Raw genomic sequence first — 23,726 nt, forward strand, 5'->3', positions numbered from 1 at the left:
TTCCCTTCTACTCGTCACTCATTAGACCCATTATAGAGTACAATGCCCCTTTTATTATGTACCTCACAAGACATCCACAACAACTTGAAAGGCTGCAGAAAGAGGCTGCCTGTTTAATTATTATGTCATTATTATTTTTTAAGGAAGTTAAGACTTGATACTCATGGTATGTTAAATTGTATTTTCTTTCACATTTCCTAACGCACATTGCCCTCAACTCTATTTCCACTATATTTAAAAATGCTGTTATAACAGGTGATAGTTGTGGAACAAACACACTCAATTTCTTATAACAATTACTGTTGTTGCGCTGTTTTCAGCATTGGGCTTCTTTCCGTCCGAGTTCTGTATGGTATTACCTTTTCCGGTTGATTCAGACGGAAAGGTAAAAAAGCCGAAATATCAGTTTGTTTGACATAATAATTAAACAGGCCGATAAGGGTGGAGCCACCGTGATAATGGACCGGGGACACTATATGGATGTGTTTAACAGATTTCTTTCTGATGTCACAACATTTGAAAAAATAACATTCTTGGAAGTGAAAAATCAGATAATGCAAGTGAACATACAAATATATGAAATGCAATTAAATGATCAAATATCTTTAGAATTATTTAATTATTTCTCTGTTCCATGTCCCAGAATACCGCAGATTTATGGGATACCCAAGATACACAAGTCATTATTTAATCCACCATTGAGACCTATAGTCTCAGGAAAGGGATGGGTAACAGAACCCATCTCTAAATATTTACAAAAAGAGTTATCTAAATTGTTACCTCACTGTACCACTGTTATAAAGGATACTACACATTTTTTATATAAATTGAATAATTGGTATGCAAATGCTACAGAAAATTATATGTTTGTAACACTAGACGCAGAGTCATTGTTTACAGTCATACCTATAGAATATGGTGTAGAAGCTGTGAGGATGCTCTTATTAATGTATTCTGTTGTACATCCTAGTGAAATTGAAAATCTTTGTTCGCTACTTGATTTAGTGTTAACAAAAAATGTGTTTATCTTTGATGGGGTCCCATATAGACAATTAACTGGTGTAGCTATGGGAACATCAGTGGCAAATACTTTTGCCAATATAGTTCTTTATTATTGGGAAAAGAATTATATATTAAATGATTTGAGTATTTTTAACAAATATGTAAAATGTTACACCAGGTTTGTCGATGATTGTTTTTTTATCTGGGAGGGAACGGAGGATGAATTACATACTTATTTATCTTACTTGAATAATACCACACAATTCTTTAAATTTAAGATGAATTATTCAATGCATAGCATAATATATTTGGATGTGAAGATATATAAAAAAGATGAAAGAATAGAAACTATGATACATAAAAAAGATGTACAGGTAACGAGGTACCTTAAGAGAACTAGTATGCACCCAGTACATATTTTTGGTGGCATAATCAAGTCACAATTAATTAGAGTAAGTAGGTTGACAACGGAATATGATTTGTATGTAAATGAAATAAAAGAAATGAAAGATGAATTTATAAATAGTGGATACTCAGAAATTATGATTGAAAGATTTATTAAGGAAGTAAATAAGGGTAGAAATCAGGAATATAAACCAATATTTAATTCCGTAACATTAGGGACATCAGTTGAGCCAGTGACACAAACAAAGACAAAAGATGATAAAATTAGATATGTAACCACATATAATGGGTATAGCTATCAAATTTGTAAGATTATAGAAAAAAATTGGCCAATTTTAATGGCCATGCCTGAATTAGAGAAAATATTAGGACCAAAACCTAGCTTTGCATATAGGAATCAGCAATCGTTAAAAAGTGTTTTGTGTTATAAGGATTTTAGTAAACAAGTGTGTTTAACACAAACTAAGCTGGGCACTTTTAAATGTCATAATTGTAGTTGCTGTGATGACATTCTAGAAGCAAACGAATGTTTTAGACATCCAGTAACTAATGTTAGCTATGTTTTTAAATGTATGGCCACCTGTAATACATCTAAATTAGTATATCTTGCTACCTGTGTTTGCTGTGAAAAATTTTATGTGGGAAAAACAACAAGAAGACTTAAGGATCGTATTATTGAACACAAATCAGAAATTAATAGGAAAGTTAAAACAAATGCTTTATATAAGCATATTATGGAAAATATAACACACAGATTTAAGTTTAGATGCATAGACACAGTTGATTTGGGAGTAAGAGGTGGTGATTTAAATAATATACTAGAAATTAGGGAATTACAATGGATAATTAGACTGCAGGCTGATGCTAGTCCTGGTCTCAATAGTGCCACTAGTATAAAGCCTGTATTGGTTAAACGACAGCAAGACAATTTATAACAAAAAGAAAGTTACTAGTAGTTCTCTATGTATATTTTTTATATGTAACTTTTTACATGAATTTTTATATGTAAATTCTGTAGTTAAAGTATAAATTTTGTAATTGTTTACACATTTGATATTATAATAATATTTTTTTTATAAATGTGATTTTTTAGTGGCTGGTATGGATCATGTGATACTAATCATACCTCTATATAAATGTATTAATTAAATGAGTGTATGTGCTGATGAAGGGTAGAGAACCCGAAAGCTTCGTTTATTAAATCTGGCGTTCTGTGATGAATTCTTGTGTCTTCTGTTTGCAAAATTTTTGCCAGAGCAAATATGCAGACAATACAAATTTCCATACTGAATCAGTCGGGTCCCAGGTTAACAATGACTACCTCCAGCACTGTTAGCATACAGGGTGCTGGTAGAAATTGGGCTACTGTTGGCCGATGGAGAAGAAGATGAGGAAGGCATGCCCAGAGGCAGCAGGAGAGGAGGAAAGTTAGGAGTGTTGAAGTAAGGGTAGGAACTTTGAATGTTGGCAGTATGAATAGTAAAGGGAGAAGCTAGCTGATATGATGGAGAGAAGGAAGGTTGACATACTGTGCGTGCAAGAGACCAGATGGAAGGGGAGTAAGGCCAGGTGTATAGGAGGCAGGTTCAAACTGTTCTACTCTGGTGTGGATGGGAGGAGAAATGGGTATGGATTACTCTGAAGGAAAAGTATGTCAAGAATGTTTTGGGCATGAAAAGAGTGTTAGGGTGATGTTTATGAAGCTGGAAATTGATGGTGTGATGATGAATGTTGTTTGTGCATATACTCCACAAGTTGGGTATGCGATGGATGAAAAAGAAAAATTTTGGAGCAAGTTGGATGAAGTGGTGGAGAGTGTACCCATAGGTGAGAGAGTGGTGAATGGAGCGGATTTTAATGGGCATGTTGATGAAGGGAACAGAGGGGATGAGGAGGTATGGTGTTAAGAAGAGGAATGCAGAAGGTCAGATGGTATTGGATTTTATGAAAAGGATGGATACGGCTGTGGTGAATATGAATTTTAAGTATAGGGAGGAGAATAGGGTGACAAAAGAGTGGAGAAAGATGCACACATGTGGCTTATATCCTATATAGGACGACCAGTCTATAGGAGATTGGAGACTGTAAAATGGTGATCGGGGAAAGTGTAGTTAGGCAGCATAGGATGGTGGTCTGTAGGATGACGTTGGCAATCAAGAAGAGGAGGAAGAGAGTGAGGGCAGTGCCAAGGATCAAATGGTGGAAGTTGAAAAAGGATAACTATAAGGTGGAGTTCACAGAAAAGTTAAGACAGGCACTGGGAGGCATTGAACAGTTACCAAACAGCTGGGCAGCCACAGCAGAGGTGGTAAGGGAGACAGCTAGAAAGATGCTTGATGTGACATCTGAACAGAGGGAGGCGGACAAGGAGACCTGGTGGTGGAATGAGGAAGTACAGGAGAATATACAATGGAAGAGGCTGATGAAGAAAGTAGACAGGAGTACATGGAGATGAGGCATACGGTGAAGAGACTGGTGGTGAAGGCTAAGGATAAGACATATGGTGAGTTGTATGAAAGGTTAGACACTAAGGAAGGAGAAAAGGACCTGCAATTGGCTAGACAGAGGGACAAAGCTGGGAAAATTTGCAGTAGGTTAGAGAGATAAAGGATAATGAGGGAAATATTTTCACAAGCGAGGATAGTGTATTAAGCAGATGGAAAGAGTACTTTGAGGAGCTAATGAATGAACAGAATGACAGAAAGTGAAGGTTGGATTATGTGGGGATAGTGAATCGGGAAGTGCAATGGATTAGCAAGGAGGAAGTAAGGACAGCTATGAAAAGGATGAAGAATGGAAAGGCTGTTGGTCCAGATGACAAACCTGTGGAAGCATGGAGGTGTTTAGGAGAGATGGCGGTGGGATTTTTAACCAGATTGTTTAATGAAATCTTGGAAAGTGAAAGGATGCCTGAGGAGTGGAGAAGAAGTGTACTGGTACTGATTTTTAAGAATAAAGGTGATATGCAGTGCTGTAGTAACTACAGAGGGATAAAACTGACCAACCACAGCATGAAATTATGGGAAAGAGCAGTGGAAACTAGGTTAAGAAGGGAGGTGATGATTAGTGAGCAACAGTATGGTTTCATGCCAGGAAAGAGAACTAGAGATGCGATGTTTGCTCTGAGGGTGTTAATGGAGAGGTATAGAGAAGGTGAGTTGTGTCTTTGTTGACTTAGAGAAAGCATATGACAGGGTGCCTAGACAGGAGTTGTGGTACTGTATGAGGAAGTTAGGAGTGGCAGAGAAGTATGCAAGAGTTGTACAGGATATGTATGAGGACAGTGTGGCAGTGGTGAGGTCTATGGTAGAAGTAATAAACCAGACAAACCAGGAACTGCCTCCAAATCCAGAAAAAAACTCCACCAACAATGGCACAAATAGTAGTTTCTCTCCAATTTTATTCCACAGTTATAAGGCTTAGCACTTTCATCTTCCTAGAAGACTTTATCATAATGTATCAGCTCTGAGCTCTTTCTTATTTGCAATTGTGATGGACAGGTTGACAGACGAGATCAGACAGGAGTCCCCGTGGACTATGATGTTTGCGGATGACACTGTCATTTGTAGTGAGAGTAGGGAATAGGTTGAGGAGACCCTGGATAGGTGGTGGTGTGTTCTAGAGAGGAGAGGAATGAAGGTAAGCAGGACTAAGACAGAATATATGTGTGTGAATGAGGGGGAGGACAGAGGAATGGTGAGGATGCAGGGAGTAGAGCTGGTGAAGGTGGATGAGTTTAAATACTTTGGAACAACAGTTCAGAGTAATGGTGAGTGTGGAAGAGAGGTGAAGAAGAGAGTGCAGGCAGAGTAGAGTAGGTGGAGAAGAGTGTTAGGAGTGCTTTGTGACAGACGGTTACCAGTAAGAGTGAAAGGGAAGGTCTATAAGATGGTAATAAAACAAGCTAAGTTATATGGGTTGAAAATGGTGACACTGCCGAAAAGACAGGAGTCAGAGCTGGAGGTGGCAGAGTTAAAGATGCTAAGATTTGCACTGGATGTGATGAGGATGGACAGGATTAGAAATTAGTATATTAGAGGGTCAGCTCAGGTTGGACAAAGCCAGAGAGGCAAGATTGTGTTGGTTTGGACATGTGCAGAGGAGGGATATTGGGAGAAGGATGCAAAGGATGGAGCTGCCAGATAAGAGGAAAAGAGGAAGGCCTATGATAAGGTTTATGGATGTAGTGAGAGAGGACATGCAGGTGGTTGGTGTGACAGAGCAAGATGCACAGGACAGGAAGAAATGCAAACAAAGGATCCATTGTGGCGACCCCTAATGGAAGCAGGCGAAAGAAAAAGATTATGGTAAAAGCATAGCTTAATTAAATCCTGGTTCAGCACTTCTCTAGCGTGAGACCCAACCTCAACAATGCACTGTTAATATCAAGTCTGCACTAAAGCAGACAACACTGACCAGCAAACAGCAGTGGCAGGACATGAAAATGCTTAATTTCAACTCCTATTTCTGCCTACTGCCTGCTAAAGAACACAAACTTTGAATTATATGATCTCCTTTTGACAGGGAATATGTAAAGACGTCAACCATTCTCCCACTACTTCAGCCATCACAACACATCACAATTTTTTTTTTATTACTTTTCACTAACTAGTAGTACATGGAGCAGAAAAATCTCCATGCATTACAAAGAATTATGACTGGATCTCCAATTGCCATGAAATATTGTGTTCTCGACATGGATGACAAGATTCAGCTCTCAAGCTTCACTTTTGAGGTGAATTTCTTGGCATCCATCTCTCAAACATATAACATATACTTTATGATTCTTGACCCTATCATAATCCTACATAATAATCATCGTTGTCATCATTATCATCATAACACCCATTTGAAAACTGGGTAAGCCCATTGGAGACACAATCCCTTTTTCAGGAGGGACCTGTGAGGAATGTCTGATTAAGTGACCTGCAGAAAATGTACTACAATACTTGAATGATTTCTAACCATATCTGAAGAAGCAGATATGCAAGGGAAAGCCTGTCAACATTGGGAAGAATAAACATGGCATCTAAAAATTTTTATCATGAGTCTGTTTAGAAATATACTGTGCAAATTTCCATTTTTTTCTTCATGAAGTTAGACAAACACCGACTCAAGAAGAAAATACTATTCAGCTCTGGTCTCCTAAAAGGCTGCAGCACACTCAAGTGACCTAGAATGGCCACATACACAGTTTACATGATTAAAAAGAAAACTTCTAAGTCAGATGAAGACACCTTTGTTGATCAATACCATACAACAAAAGAAGGTTAGGGATAGTAAACTATTAACATGACTGCTTTAAAGACAGTATCTTGTTGAAGAATTAATTTCAAGTTTTGACAGCTACACAATTTTTGGTGTAGACAAACACTTCCAGCACCTTTTTTTCCAACTACTTAAAAAAAGATATTGCTTTCGAGCAGTGTTCCATAGTCTTTACGCAAACATCTATCAATCATTGAGCATCCATAAACTGCGATCACATTTTCCCATTTCAATAACTTTCTCATTTAACTATAGGCATTTGTATAGTAGTTAGAATGAAAGTTAGTCTATTGGTCCTATTTTAAATAATCTGGACATGACATGTCTTCTCTAAAAAGTGTTTATTTCTTTGCAAAAGAGGATAAAAAACTACTTCAACCACTATGCCATGTGTACCAGTCTTCTCTAAAAACACATCTTTAAAAAACTAACAAAGAAATACAAAATACTCTTTTCCAATACATTCTAGTACCCTTGCCTTTAATTCACACCTGAATTAGTTAAATTCCTTATTCTGTGTATCATAACCACTTCTGCACATAACACTGGCAACCTTCTGAAAAGAAACGTACTAACCTGTCTAGCCTATTCATTCCCCTGACATCCAAATGTCCTAAGACACTGAAAGATGGAGGTGAAAGACAGGGATTAAGACTGTCATCCAGAAGGAGCTATTGTTTTTCACTGCTCTCAGTGGAACCTGTGCTGCAGTGCCTATTGAACTGAATTTTTGCAAATGCTCATTTCTGAATTCCTGTGCTCCCAACTAGAATAAATCTAGGCTTACAACCCTTATGCCCCTAGTACAACAAGTGTACTTTCAGGGCTTCCCCAAGGTGGGGCTCACATAAAACAAGACTCTGCCAACAGCCCCACCCCACTAGACAGATGAGCTAGTTCATAGGTAGGTACTAGGCTATTGGCCCTAGGGCCTATACAAGCCTAGCCAAAAAGGTACCCTGGCTTTCGCCGCCCAAGAAAATTATTTTCCTGTGCCCCTGTCAAGCAGGGCCACAGAAGTGATCCCCGGGGTGAATTTCCTATTACCCATCCAATCCTCAAGATGCATCTTGAAGTGTGCTAATGAGGAGCTCTGTTTGACATAGATAGGTAGTCTGTTCCAGAGTATGGGAAGTCTCTGGGACAGGAATCTATCCCTCCAGCATGTTCTGTTTATTGTGGTGACAAGGTTTAGGTCCCTAGAGTGTGTAGCTCAGAAGGATTGGGATTTCTTTAAGTGGAGCATGTCCAACAGCTCTGGGTCTGACATAGCTTTGTATGTTAGGCAGAGATCGCCTCTGAGTAGGCGATAAGTATCAATCATGTAATCCCATTTCCCACTGCCTGGTGGCTCTGCTACTTTGGACCCTAACTAAACTGCTAGTCAGGGCCAAAAACCATTTCGTGACACTGGCTCTGGCAAAATCAAATGTTAACCAGGTAACTGAACTGATCCTTGTGTATTTTTTTCTAGCGACAGCCAAAGCAATCATAAAAACATAAGTAAATATAACCCATATTGGCAGTTTGGACTACCTATCAACTAACATGTCTTTCCACTTCATTGCAAATCCCACTCCAAATTCAAATCCTTTGCTTTCTACTTAACTTGCAAAACTGCACTGTCAGTCATCCATCCACACCTATAATGCCATGCAGCATATTCATTTAGATTCTAACTATTTTTAAAATGGTTCATGTGCTCATTCAAGCTCAGCCCTTTACTTCTATCAACGCTAAGTTCCTCCTTTTCCATTTAACAAATTAAATTTCTCACTCAAAACATGAAATTGAATTCATTTGTGACATCACCATGTTGGTCCAGTAATCAAGGAGCCTGAATCCTCACCACTGACACTGGAGAGGGACATTTACTTGGAATACAAATGGGAACACTTAGTACTTCCAGATGCAGACCTCTCTGCATGAAGCACAATTTCCCTTAACAGCACACAGAAAACACACCCAGTCTGGTGTCCAGATTTCTCTGTCTCCCTCCAGGCCCCCAATAAGACTCCCCACTGGTACAGCTGTAGGGTTAGGTCCTCAGTCAAGTGTCCAAGCCAAGTCCTCCATACCCTCTCTGTGAAACCAATGCTTCATGTCCCTGCTCCAAGCAGCTGACACACGCACTCTTTGAGATTTAATTTTCACATACACACCTGGGAAAGGCTGGGAAAGGCTGGCACAGATTACCCACTGTGCCTCTCTTCTGTCCAAATTATAAGATAGTTATCACTGCCATCAGTCAGCTGCTGTACAACTCTTAAAGGGGTATCCAATTACACTGAGTTAACTTAATATTAATACAAAGGGTAATGCTGACCAAACAGCAAGAAGGCTTTCAGGAGTGGCCAGAGTTGTTACCAAATAAATATATACAAATTCTCTCAAAACTTTAACATTTTTCTAAAAGGACCAGCCACAATGAGAAGTTTAAAAAGAACATGAAAATACTAAATATCTATTTACAGTAAACACCAGAGGTTTCAGTCACAGGGAGTATTAAAAATAACACCAGTGTAAAGTTTCACACAGTATTTAGCTAGTCTCACTACCTATTCCTAATTGACTAAACAATACTGTCCTTGAACAGAGCAAGGCAAGATGATTTGGGTGAGTGGTCCTTGTGGTCAGATCCAAGACAGAATACAGAATGCTCCTGAGACTTCAGTCTCCTCTAATATTAAAACATTATTTCTGTAGAGAATGACATCACATACATCTAGACAACTGACTCTGTTTCCTGCACTATCCCCCATAACTAGAAGCTACCAGGGTTTAGCACCTATGTGCTACAATACGCACAGAGATTTGCTCAGATGTGGTACAGCAGCTGGAAGTCACAAAAACCATAAAACCACTGCAGTCTTCCTACTGGAGCTACCAACTATTCTCTAGCCCAGACATTGCATCTCTGGCTCCATTCAAAACCGTGGGAAAACATCTTTATGGCTTAACCCATAAAGTAATTTAATTTCAAGAAAATTTTGCAAAGTCAGGTGGATTAAGAATAACCTCTTCACTTCCAGTATATGCTGTTACAATGGATATATCTGAACATTTACAATAATGCATACACATCTCTATTCCTTCCAGCAGGGCAAAATGTTGATACATTTTAACATAAGCATACCTCACAAATACATTTTCAGCACAAGCATCTGTACAAATCAGTTTGATATACAAATGACATAATTATTTACAAAATTCCAGCTAGCTATAGTGGCATAAGTTATACATCCACTGCCCTACTTATCCTGGCCTGGCTGGCGGTACCTCCTATTGTCACATCATTAATAGCTTATTTTATTTAGAATAGAGATCCTACTGGCACATTTTACTTGAAACAGAAATGTCTGACCAACATATCTAAAAGGCTTCTTGCACTTCTTGGTATTCATTACTATTCAGTGGATCTTCAAAAGAACTAAGTGACAATTTTTAAAAATAAAATGATAAAAGGAAACAAGTCTGAACAAAAAGTCAGAATGCAACATTATTGTCATACAGATATGAAACTCTGCCAGTGAGCATGCAAACATTCAACATTATGCAGTTCATGGCAAGTAAAGAACAGAATTACACACACGAAGGTCAGTTCACAGTTAAAAAAAACTATGCAACTAGGACACCGTCTGCCCTCCTTAGCACTGCACTTTTGAGCAGTCAAAAGAATTAGTGAGCAACACTGGCTATGTAAACGTCACATCTAAAGATGCTACTATGTTAGATCACCATTTCAATACTATGCAAAGCTGGACAATTACATACTGTTTCTGCTAACACGGCACATACCTGTAAGAATTGCTGGGCCTGCTGTGACAGCTGAGTCTGGATTTGAGCTGACTGCTGAACTGTGGTGAGCTGCTGCTGCTGCTGTTGCTGTGGAGCTTGCTGTTGTGTGACTGACAACGTCTGAGGTTGTTGTTGTTGTTGCTGCTGTGTGGCAAATGTTGGATAGGCTGTCACCACCTGTCCCATAAACATGGTTGTAGGAACCATAACTGTGCCGCATGCGACTGGAGCAGTAACCAGCTTTGTTAAAAGCTGCTGTCCTTGAGGAAGCCTGCCAAGAAAAATCTAACAATTAACATGTTTACAGAACCACAGGTCCATGGACCCAACACAAAGCCAAAACAAAGAAACCAAGAAGACAGCCCTTACTAACACACCATGACTCAAAAAAATGAAAGTTATTAACTTACTATACTGAAAGATAGAATAGTTGTGTAAAATCTTACCATAACCATAGATGTCCTTCTCTTCTATATGCTGCAGTATCCATAACATGAGGGAGTCCACCAATGGCTGACTCATACGTCCAGCCAGTATACAAAAGCCTAAAGCTACTGTGAGGTACATGCAATGCCGCACATCAGCAAACAAACATCAGCCATAAAGACACATCGGGTATAAAGTGGACATCAGCACATACCAACCTCAGAATACAATGCCGCCAGAAGCATCAGCCTGATCTTGGGTGAGGAAAACATGCCACCAGTGGCCATGCAAGCATCAAGGGGAAGGCAAGGGGGGAAGTAATACTGCAGCATATAGAAGAGAAGGACCTCTATGGTTATGGTAAGATTTACTATCGATATGCTGCAGTATTCATAACATATGTACTGCGGTGGTGGTGCTGCGGTAGCGTTGTCGCCTCACAGTAAGACATTGCTCCGTTCGATTCCCAGTTAGAGCGTCTTCTGTGTGGCGACATGCGTGAATGGGTGTTCCTTCGTTGAAGGTTGTGCGTCAGGCCCGGCAAGTTGGCATGTAAAAATCTACTGCCAATCATTAGCGGACCGGAGTTCCGCTGTGGCGACCCCTAACCGGGAAAAGCCGAAAGACAACATGCTGCAGTATTCATAACATGAGGAAGATTACCAAAGCTCATGCAAAGGAAGAACTTGGTGGAGGAGCAGAAGCATTCTCCACAAAGCCATGCAAAACAGCTCTGGCAAAACCAGCCCTGGACCTGGAGATGACACTTAGTTTACAGTGTTTAGTGAAGGTATGAAGAGAAGACCAGGTAGCTGCCTCCAGGATACAGCAAGTGTCCAACCCTTTATAGAAGGCTCCAGAGGAAGATGCTGCCCTTGTGAAATGTGCCCTACCAGGAGAGGAGAGATTCCTTCTGTTATATAGCCAACGGAAAGAAATAGCTTTTGAAATCCAAGAGGAGACAGTCTGCTTGGAAACAGGTTCACCCAGGGCCCTTGGGTGATAAGAAACAAACAAGTGTTCAAACTTGTGGATAGGTCTGGTTTTGTTCAAACAGTATCTGAGCTGCCTATGCATGTCTAAAGTGTGCAGAATCCTCTCACTTGGGGATTGAGGAGAAGGAAAAAACATTGGAAAGTTGATAGACTGCTTGAGAGATGACTCATTAACTACCTTAGGCATAAATAAGGGATTAGTGTGTAAAGAGACCCTATCCATATGGAAAACTGTGAAGGGGGAGGAAGACATCAGAGATTGTAACACAGATACCCTTCTGGAAGAAGTAATGGCCACGAGAAGAACGGTTTTCCAGGTGCAATGTTGCAGAGAAGAGGAACTTGATGGCTCAAAGGGGGCCAGGTTAAGTTTCTCTAACACAAAATCAAGATCCCAAAGAGAAGGAACTGGTTTCCTTGGTGGTCTGATGTGAAGGATGCTTTTTAAGAAGAGTTTAACTTCCAACCTGGAAGCTAAAGGAGAAGACATAGGCAGACATGCAGAGACAGCAGAAAGATGGGCTTTAAATGAGGAGTAAAGACAGCCCACTCTTCATTAATTCACACAGGACAAGACCACTGGGACATCAGCTAACAGTGGTTGTGAATCCCTTTTGAGACACCAGATGGAAAACCCTTCCATATGGAAACACAGGATTTCCTTGTTATGGGTTTTCTGGCATCCTGCAAAACTTAAAGCATGTCCTCAGAAAAAAAGCTGTCTGAAGGGAATCAAAGCCCTATCACCCACACAGTCAGATTTAGAGTGGACATCTGTGGATGTTCTAGAGTTCCTATGTCCTGCGTGAGTAGGTCCATTCTGTGGGGTAACTTGTGGTGACTGTCCTTGGCTAAAGGCAGGAGGAGGGGGAAACCAATGCTGTCTTCGCCAAAAGGGTGTCACTAGCAAGATTTTTCATTGCTCCCACTGGATTTTTAGCAGGATTTTTTAGAGAAATGGGAAGGGGTGCTGCATTCAGAAACATCCCATTCCAAGAGAAAAAGAGCATCCATGTTCCATGCCAAGGGAAGTGCGACCTTGGCACAAAAGCTGGGAAGTTGTCTGTTCATGGGGGAGGTAAAGAGATCTATCTGAGGTATACACCATCAATAGACCATGTCCAGAAACACATCCCTGTGTAACACTCATTCATGAGATTGAGTCATGGACCTGCTGAGTTTCTCTGCCACAATGTTCTGAGTCGAGGGAATGTGGACAGCCTGAAAGGACAGTTGATTCTGCAAGGCTAACTCCATGGCCTGTAAAGCCAGTCTGCACAGATTCATAGGTTTATAGGTTCATAGGTTTATACTAGGCTATCTGCCCTAAGGCATTTATAAGCCTAGCCCAAATTTTTGTGGCTTACGCCACCCCTTATATGAAAAAATACTGTGTCCATTAGTTTGTTGTGCCTCTGTCCAGCAGTGACACAGATATGACTCCCGGGGTAAACCTACGATCTCCCATCCACAGGTCTAGATTTCTCTTGAACAGAGTCAGCGAGGTGCTCTGCCTCACATGGACCGGGATTTTATTCCACAGCATAGGGAGTCTTTGAGTGATAAATCTATCCCTCCAGCACGTCCTATTTATAGCCGTGCTAAGGTTTAAGTCGCTTGCTCTAGTGGTTTTGGTGGATTTGGATTTTTGAGGTGGAGCATGTCCATTAATTCCGGGTTGGACATGGCCTTGTATGTCAGGCACATGTCACCTCTGAGCAGACTGTATGCGACTGAATAGAGCTGGAGTTTCTTCAATCTGGCAGCATATGACAGATTTTGGAGTCCCTTTATCCTTTTGGTGAGGAACTTTTGGGGTCTCTCCAATTGCTGCAGATGTCGGGTGAGATACATCCCGAATGGGGCATTGTACTCGATCATTGGTCTGATAAGTGAAGAGTACAGGGGAACAATGACCTCACTAGATCTGGATGTGAATCCCTTCATGATCAGGTGGGCAATGTAGAAGGTCTTTCTAACCACTTTAGCAATGTGAGTGTCAAAAGAAAGGCCACTGTCAACCTGGGTCCCCAGGTCCCTGATAACCTCTTCTGTGCTTAGTGGATTGCCACCTATATGGTAGCTTGGGGTTACCTTGATTTCCCGAAGGGTATGACTATACATTTTTGGCGTTTAACTTCAGGCCATGGCTCTGGCACCAGCTATCTGTTTCCGTGAGTCCCTTCTGAAGGATATCCGTGTCCGATGCACTTTCCACTATGGTGCCCAGTTTGCAGTCGCCTGCAAACTTTGTCAGCCAAAGTCCTCCCATGTTGGCCTGTACTTCTGAGAAGTAGATGCCAAACAATAGGGGCCAAGGACCGAGCCCTGTGGGACACCACTTGTGACCGGCTTGGAGTCTGACACAGCGCCAGCAACTCTAACCCTGTGGGTTCTGTCCTTAAGCCAGTTTGCAACCCATCTTGTGACATATGGGTTTACATTTAAGCTGGTAAGTTTTTCTACAATACCCGAGTGGGGTATTGTGTCGAAAGCCTTTGCAAGGTCAAGGTAGGCTGTATGGACTGCCTTTCTCTCATCAATGGCCTTGGTGACTGTTTCGAAGAAGTCGACCAAGTTCAAAAGGCATGATCTTCCCTTGACAAAGCCAAACTGGGTCGGGTCCAATGTCTGCAAGTCCCCTATATCTTTGTTTATGAGCTCCATTATGATCCTCTCCATAGCTTTGCAGACTAGACTTGATAAGATTTTGTCCCTCTGTGTTTGATGACATACCAGAGGACCATGGTATTGTCTGTGAACCACCATAGGACCCCTGGAGAAAGCATAGGCTTGAACATTTGGAGGGTGAAAATCAAGGCCCTCATTTCCTTTATACTGATGTGCTCCCTTGTTTGGGCTGGAGACCAAACATCTATGACCTTCCAGGATTCCAGTGCTGCTCCCCATCCTAAGTCTGACGCATCAGTGTACAACTCCTGCGTGAGGAGAGGTGGTTGTAAGGGTTAACCTAGGTTCCTTGCAACCTGAAGTATCCACCAGTTTAGCTCCCTTTTCAAGCAAGGCAGGAGTAGGATAACAAAAGTCCAGAGGATGACAGTGTTGCATCCAAACTATCCTCAAGAACCACTGGAATTTTCTGATGTGTAACTTGGCTAAAGGAAGCATGGAGATCGTGGAGGCCATGAACCGCAAGAGGTGTAGGAACCCATGCCCCCCCCCCCCCAGCAGTCAGGGATTGGAGGAGCAAAAGGCCCTGGAAATAGGAAGTTAGGGACATGACCTTTTCTGGAGGTAAGGAGGCTAGCATCTTGACTGTTTGAATCTTGCAGCCCAGGAAAATATGCTCTTGGGAAGGGATCAGGGTAGATTTTTGATAGTTGATCATGAACCCTAGACTCTCCAGGAGAGACACCGTGAAGGAGAGATTCTCCTGAAGGGGAGATTCTTCTGAAGGGTGTCTGGAGATGAGGCATGGAGGAGTAGGTCATCTACGTAAGGAAAATCTGTACACCCTGTAATCTGCAGTAGGCTATGATAGGAGCTAAACATTTTATGAAGACTCTTGGTGCTGTAGACAGTCCAAAGGGCAAAGCTCAGAACTACAAATGTGAGGAAGCAATAGAAAAGCAAAGAAATTTCCTGAACCAAAGGTGAATGGGGATATGAAGGTAGGCATCTTTGATGTTTAATGACACCATAAAAGCCTGGGGAAGAATGAGAGGAAGAAGGGTGGGTAATATTAGCATATGAAAGGTGGGAACTTTCAGAAAGGTATTTAGATAGAAAAGATCTAGAATGGGCCTCCCAGGGCCATCCTTCCTGGGAACCAGGAACATCCTGGAGTAAAATCCTTTTCCAACTCGACAGGGTGGGATTTCCTGAATAGTGCCTTGAGAAAGCAGGCTGGATATTATCTGGGGGAAATATTCTAATTGTTTTTTCAGATGTTGTGGAACATCACTGAAGGAGGGAAGAGTTTTCCACGCCATGAAATATCCTTGTCTGATGATGGATAGAACCCGAGAGTCCTGGGTTATTTGATTCCAAGCAGATAGAGAAAGAGAGACAGAAGTGAAGAGACAAAGGAGTTAATGGGCCTGGAGGCAGGTAGCCTGGCTTAGCCTTAAAGGGCTGTTTCTGGGTGGGGGTAGAAGAGGCAGATTTTGATGGGAGTTGTTTCCTGGGAGCTCTGTTACCTTTGGAAGCTTGTGGCCTGGCCGGTTTTCTAACAAAGCTGGTTTTGGTAGGATAATTCCTCTTAAACCTAGGGATAGGGGAAACAGATATGTTTTAAATCTTGCAGCTCCTTGCCCTTTTCTTGTAAAGATTTAAATAGCTCTGCAGCCAAGGTACCAAACTAGGCCTTGTTGTCCAGAAGGGCATCCATGATCTTTGCTTTATTATCATCAGGCAAAGTTGGAGCCTGAGCCACGAATACCTTTCATGGTAGACCCAGATGCAGTTGCCCTAGCTGAGGCCTCCACATCATCAAAACTGCACTTAATGGAATGCCTGGTAACCTGGGCCAAAGAATTAAGAATAGAGGAGAGCTTAGCCTTTGTGGGGAAATCAGGGATCTCAAAAAGAAGCTTTTCTGAATCTGATAAAAAGGCTAAGGAATATATGGCCATATAAGTTTGATAATTAATTGCCCTGAAGGCCAGAGTAGCACAGGTATATAACTTTTTCTCTAATCTCTCCATAACTTTGCTCTTCTTATCTAAGGGAAGCAAGGAGGTAGAAGGCAGCAATTTGGATGCCTTGTCTGTAGATACTGAAATGGAAGCAGGGTCTGCAGAGGGGGATTTGAAGTGGAATTTGCAGTCCTCAGGCACCTTATAAAATCTATCTGGGTGCTTGGGGGCTAGAGACTGGGAATCAGGGCACTTAGAAGCAGCTGCAAGGACATCCAAGAAGGCCGGCAGAACAGGGAGTATGGCAGATGGAGAAGAGGAATCCATCTGTAGGAGGTCATAGTACCTTTTTTGGATGTCAGATACCTGGCAGCAGTTCCACTTGAAGAACTCTCTCATCTTCAGGATGGTTTCCCCAAAGGAGATATTCTCCCAAGGGGAATCTGTGCCATTGGATTCCTCTTCTGGTGATGCATAACCCAAAGGGGAGGAAATTTGAGCTGAATAAGCCAATGATTTATCTCCTGATGAGTCCTCCTCATCTGAGGAAATTTCCACAGAGGTCCTCTTTAAGGGAGTAGAGGGAGGAAAAATAGGAGAAGGGAGAGAGGAGCTGAGATCTGTTGTAAGGCCATAAAGGCATTGAATAGGCCTTGGGAGAAGGCCTGCCAATCCAGTGTTTCTTCATGGGGAGCAGGAGAAACATGTTTGGTCTTGAGCTTTTCCTTTTCTGGAACCATGGATGGTGGATGGAACAGACATTGGCCTGCACTCCACAATGCTGGTAGGAACATCCTCCCACACAATGATATGGGTGATGCCACGCAGGCCTTCAGTAATAACAAGCCGTGGTTTCCCCCCCTTTGCCCTAGTCGGATGCATGTGATTCCCTCACAGAAGTGCTGGCAGTGTCCTTCACGGCCTCCACTGCAGTACTCATCAAAGGAACATCTGCTGATTCTGGGATGGCCTCCAGGCCCACATTGGCCTCAGGAGAGACGTCCAGAACAGAGGGAGTAGCAGGTACATCAGGCTGTGGCTTCTTGGCCTTTTTTGGTTGCGGCTTATCTGAAGTGCCTGATGCTGCCTCCATATCACACGCAAGATGCTTAAGGCACTGATACCCAAGATATAACTTCAGGGAAGCGCTAAAACAGCTATTATGGGTTTTGGGTACAAAGGCCTTACAGATAGCACAGGCAGCATGGTCGTGGTCTGGGCCTGGGCAAAACAAGCAAAGGTCGTGAGAGTCCTCATGTGGAATCTGCCTTCCACACTGACATGTGCCCTTCCTTGTTGACATGTAATCACAGCAAAGTACAGTAACCAAAATATTAAAGAAAAAAAACAATGAGGTACCTATCTGATCCAAAGTTTGCAACTTGACTGATGAGCGAAGAATGGAGCAGGCGATCGAACAGGCGGCAGAAAAGTTCTGAGGTTGGTACATGCTGATATCCACTTTATACCTGACGTACGTTTGCTGATATGCGGTGCTGCACTTACCTCAAAGAAGCTTTAGGCTTTTGCATACTGGCTGGACGTATGAGTCAGCCGGTTGCAAATTCCTTAATGTTATGAATACTGCAGCATATGAACAGAAGGGCATCTTCATGATCCATCTCCATAAACTACAGCTGCAGGACTGGCTGCTGCAAGCAGTCCACTTTCATCACCTTCTGAAAGTTCTCCTAAGCTTGAGCTCCTTCCCCTCATTCTCATAATGTAACTCTCTTCCTCCTATCTTCAGATTGAGTTTGACAGCCAATAAGAAAGAAGACATACAAAAGGGTATTACAAATTTATGCTATATAACGTCAAAGATAGAAGCTTCATGCTATGTTTATTTATGTGGGCCTCTGGTATGTCCACTAGATCAGTACAGAGATGACAAGGAACAGCAGGGGAGGTGGTCAGGGAAATTGCCATGTACGAACATGACTCGTGAAGATTTATAGTTAAGGTAAGTACATAACTTTTGTATATTACGTCATTCAAGTTAGTACATTGCAATGGTAGGACATAGTTCTCAGCACTGCAGCTTAGGTGGCATCCTGACAGAATATTACAAAAGATGATGACCCTGACGGCAGGATAACCCAAGTGTGATGACTGCAGCAGGGTTTACACTCGAACATCTACATTTATGGTAGGTACAAAACTGTACTTTTTGGAATGGCCCAGCCAAATTTAAGGTTTTGAGCTGGCTGTGTAGAATCTGACTGTCTTGCTGTGTGAGCAGATGAGTAATTTGTGGTAAAATCCATGGTGGGCCCTGAGCCATATTCCTTAATAGCGGGTACCAGTGCTGGCGTGGCCAGTCTGGGGCAATAAGTATCATTCGTGGTCTCTCCATCCTGACTTTCAGCATCACCTTTGTGAGAAGGGGCAATGGAGGGAAGGCATAAACTGTCATCATTTTCCAACTGAATGAGAGTGCGTCCACTTTCCAAGCTTGATGGTAAAATGTCCTTGTACAAAATGTTGTTAGCTGATAGTTTTGGGGGCGGGCAAACAGGTCTATGTCTGGGTGCCCCCATTTTTGAGTTATCATTGCAAATACTTGTGGATCCAGTTTCCACTCGTGGGGATCCATGATGTTTCTGCTTAGGTCGTCTGCCAATGTGTTCTTTTTTCCTGGCAGGAATTGAGCTTGTAACTGAACATGGTAAGCCAGTGCTGTGTTCCACAAGGTCATAGCTTGCCTGCATAGAGGGTAGGAGTGTGTACCCCCTTGTTTGTTTATGTACCACATTACTGTGGTGTTGTCTGTCCTTATTGTAAGCTGTCCTGGATGTAAGAGGTCCTTGAAGGCTGTCTGGGCATTCTGTACAGCTACCATTTCTTTTTGATTGATGTGCAGATTTCTTTGATCTGCAGTCCATATGCCTTGAACGCACCGTCCTGCCATGTGTGCCCCCAGGCGTAGTCCGATGCATCTGTTGTCATAGCTTGCCTGGATGGGGGTAAGGTGAAAGGCTGACCCTTGTTGAGGTGACATGCCTGTGACCGCCATAGAAACTCCTGTTGAAGGCAGGGGATGAGAGGTATCATTGTTTCCAAGCTGTGGCTGTGTTGAGTCCATACGCTTTTTAGGTACCATTGTAATTTCCTCATATGCAATTTTGCAAATGGTATTAGTAGTATGCAAGATGCCATGAAGCCCAAGGCCTGCAGAATTTTTCTTGCAGGGAGTTGGGTCTTTGTTGCCATTGTTTTGAAGTATTGAGTTAGTTGTAGTTGTTTGTCTGGCGTCAGGTAAGCCATCTGGGCCGTTGTATTCAAGCTGGCACCCAGGAATGTCATATTTTGTGAGGGCACTAGTTTTGATTTCTTTTTGTTTACTGTGTACCCTAGGCAACTTAGAAGGTGTTTTACAAAAGCCAGATGTTGTAAGAGAATGTCCTTGCTTTCTGCTTGGATGAGGCAGTCATCCAGGTATGGGTATATTTGAATTCCTCTTTGTCTGCAGTATGCAATTACTGGTGCCAGGCATTTTGTGAAGACCCTGGTCGCAGTAGATAAGCCAAAGGGCAGTGCAGAGAATTGGTAATGGGTTGAACCTGCAATGAAACGGAGGTATCTTCTGCAATTTTGTCTGATAGCGACATGCAGGTATGCCTCCTTGAGGTCCAACGTTACTAGCCAAGCTTTCTTGCCCAACATGGGAAGAAGCTGCTGTAGTGTTAGCATCTTGAATTTGGGTACTTGCAAGAAGGTGTTTAGAACTGAAAGGTCCAGAATGGGTCTCCAAGCATTGTCCTTTCTGGGGACTAGAAAGAGCCTTGAGTAAAATCCTTGACCTTGCTCCTGTGTAGGTACCAGTTGAATGGCTCTCATGCCCATGAGAGCTGCAATTTGTTTTTGTGCCTCTGCCCATTGATTTTGTGGCAGGTTTGGCATTCCTTTTATCCTTGGCAAGGTGTGGAAATGGAATCTGTATCCTTGTGAGATAATGTCTAGGACCCATTTGTCCTTTGTGACGATGCGCCAGTTGTCTGCAAAAAGTGCCAATTTTCCTCCCAAGGGAGCTGCCAAGAGAGTTTTGCTTGGCAGTTTGAGGTTTAAGTCATTGAGTTTGCCTTCTAGTAGTTTGGGACCTGTCTTCTCCTCCCTTCTGTGTTGCAGTGCCCCATTGTCGAGGTTTGTAAGGGATTTGTGCTTGTCCTCTCCTCCTTGGGCGCCTGTATTTACCCCTCTGTGGTCTGTCAGAAGCTGGAAAGGAACAATTTTTTGTTGGCCAATTTCTGCTGAAGCGTGGGGGCTGTACCTGTAAGAAATCTTTGACCGTCTGCATAGATTTTGCCTTATCCTCCATTTTCTTTAAAACCTTTTCTGCTTTAACCCCAAATAAGGCATCCTGCTGTAAGGGTGCATCTAGTAACTTTGCTTTAACATGATCAGGCAGAGTTTGTTCCTTTAACCAAGCATATCTACGTATAACAGACCCAGTAACAGCTGCTCTACAGGAAGCTTCCAAGGAATCAAATCCACATTGTAAAGTATGTTTGCCCACCTGTTCAGCTGCATGCAACAGATCCTGCATTCCCTTGAACTCACACTGTTGAGGGAGTGTGCTCATCTTTTGTTTTATTTGAGACATTAGGAATTGCTGGTATTTAAGCATGTGGCATTGACAATTTAGTGCTCTCATAGCTAGAGTAGCTGAGGTGTAAACCTTCTTCCCCCACCTATCTAGTGCTCTGAAGTCCCTTTCAGAGGGTACAGGATTTTTAGCCATAGAAGCCTTAGCCCCTTTGGGACCCTGGGAGATTGTCTCTGGATCTGCAACAGGGCTTTTGTAAAGGAATTTGTGTGAGTCAGGCACTCTATAGTATCTATCTGGTTTGGCTGGAGCAGGAGGCAGAGAATCTGGATTTAGACTCGATTCTAAATAAACATCATCCACAATGTCTAATTATGAGGTATTTGCTTCCCACAAGAAATGCAATTGTTAACTTTTTCTGACATCGGACTGAGGCAAGAAAAGGTTCCCCAACGGGGTACTTAGCTTTGAAGACTTCGGACTAAAACTCGATTCGAAAATCTCAGGTGTCGGCCGACCGGCACTTGCGAACTGCTTCTGCTTTGGGCACCGCACGGCAAGAAAGACTGAAGAAAATGGCATCGGATGCCTCTAATATACCCCTGGCGCACTGACGTCAGGGAAGAAGTGACAGCAACCGACGCCGGACCAAGACTTTGGAATTCGGGCCGACTGCGGGACCACCTGACGGCAGGATAACCCAAGTGTGATGACTGCAGCAGGGTAACACGATGAACATCATTCATTTTCTTATGTTGAAGCCATTCTTTTGTTGATTTGGATGCATGCTTGGGGCCATTGTCATGTTGAAAGATGAAATTCCTCTTCATCTTCACCTTTCTAGCAGATGCCTGAAGGTTTTGGGCCAAACGTGACTGATACTTGGAACTGTTCGTATTTCCTTCAACCTTGACTAAAGTCCCAGTTCCAGCTGAAGAAAAGCAACCCCAAAGCAAGATACTGCCACCACCATGCTTCAACATGGGGATGGTGTTCTTTCGGTGATGCAAAGTGTTGTTTTTGAGCCAAACGTACCTTTTGGAATTGTGGCCAAAAGGTTCAGCCTTGGTCTCATCAGAACATAACACATTTTCCCACATGCTTTTGGGAGTCTTGATGTATTATTTTGCAAATTTTAGCCAGGCCTGGATGTTTTTCCGTGTAAGAAAAGGCTTCTGTCTTACAACCCTACCCCGCAGTCCAGACATATGGAGAATATGGGAGATTGTTGTCACATGTAGTACGCAACCAGTACTTGTCAGAAATTCCTGCAGCTCCTTCAGTGTTGCTGTAGGTCTCTTGGCAGCCTCCCTGACCAGTTTTCGTCTTGTCTTTTCATCAATTTTGGAGGGACATCCAGTTCTTTCCAGCGTCACTGTTTCCCATATTTTCTCCACTTTTTGATCACTGTCTTCACTGTGTTCCATGGTATATCCAAGAGTCTCTTTAATTGATGGCAGGTGTGTAACCAAGAAGACTGAATGTTGTAATTAAATCAAAAGGTCCTTCAACAAAGTATTAGTTTGAGTGTGCACACTTATGCAACCAGCTTATTGTACTTTTTTTATTTTTTATATTTTTTCTCCTAACAGATTTGTTTGCTTTTCAACTGAATTGTACAGGTTATAGGTTCATAGGTTCATACTAGGCTATCTGCCCTAGGGCATTTATAAGCCTAGCCAGAGTATGTTTGGCTTTCGCCACCCATTTTAAATTAAATTTGCTATGCCCTTTTTCGAGGTTAGTATACTGTGCCTCTGTCTAACAGTGACACAGAAGTGATACCCGGGGTAAACCTACGATCTCCCATCCACTCATCAAGAATCCTCTTGAAGAGAGTCAATGAGGGACTCTGCCTAACCTGGACTGGGATTTTATTCCAGAGTGAAGGGAGCCTCTGGGTTATGAATCTGTCCCTCCAGCATGTCCTATTAATTTCAGTGCTGAGGTTCAAGTCTCTCGAGCGTGTAGCTCGATGGGATTTGGATTTCTTCAGCTGCAGCATGTCCCTTAATTCCGGGTTGGACATGGCTTTATACGTCAGGCACAGGTCGCCTCTGAGCAGGCGGTATGCCACTGAGTAGAGCTGGAGTTTCTTTAACCGGGTAGCATATGGCATCTGTTTGAGCCCTTTGATCCTCTTGGTGAGGTACTTTTGGGGTCTTTCCAGTTGCTGCAGATGTTTGGTAAGGTACATCCTAAAGGGGCACTGTACTCAATTATGGGCCTGATGAGGGATGAGTAAAGAGGCACGATGACCTCCCCTAATCTAGATGTGAATCCCTTCATGATTAGGTAGGCTATATAAAATGTTTTTCTAACCACTTTGGCCACGTGGTTGTCAAATGAGAGATTGCTATCAACTTGGGTCCCCAGGTCCCTAGTTACTTCTTCTGTACTTAATGGATTACCACCTATGTGGTAATTTGTGGGCACTTTGTTTTTGCCAAAGGGGATGACTATACACTTTTTGGCGTTTAGCTTGAGGCCATGGTTCTTGCACCAGTTGTCTGTTTCTATGAGGCCCCTTTGGAGGATGCTTGTGTCAGCTGGAGAGTCGATTATGGCGCCCAGTTTGCAGTCATCTGCGAACATGGTCAGCCACAGTCCTTCTGTGTTGGCCTGTACCTCCGAGAAATATATACCGAACAAGAGAGGTCCCAGGACTGAGCCTTGTGGGACGCCACT

At 42.5% G+C, this 23,726-nt stretch overlaps 1 protein-coding gene across 1 annotated transcript in view; it reads right to left on the minus strand.

The window, feature by feature from the left end:
• The window catches only part of CLOCK (clock circadian regulator), a 2,173,159-nt gene that overhangs the window by 103,754 nt on the left and 2,045,679 nt on the right, over positions 1–23,726 (minus strand). The window contains exon 23 of the mRNA XM_044062477.1: positions 10,474–10,744. Within this exon, the coding sequence (XP_043918412.1) occupies positions 10,474–10,744 (271 nt within the window). The remainder of the gene's footprint in view (positions 1–10,473; positions 10,745–23,726) is intronic.

The sequence above is a fragment of the Protopterus annectens genome, chromosome 2.part1 (genome assembly GCF_019279795.1).
Source record: "Protopterus annectens isolate FY-2018-M chromosome 2.part1, PAN1.0, whole genome shotgun sequence".
Classification (NCBI taxonomy): Eukaryota; Metazoa; Chordata; order Ceratodontiformes; family Protopteridae; genus Protopterus; species Protopterus annectens.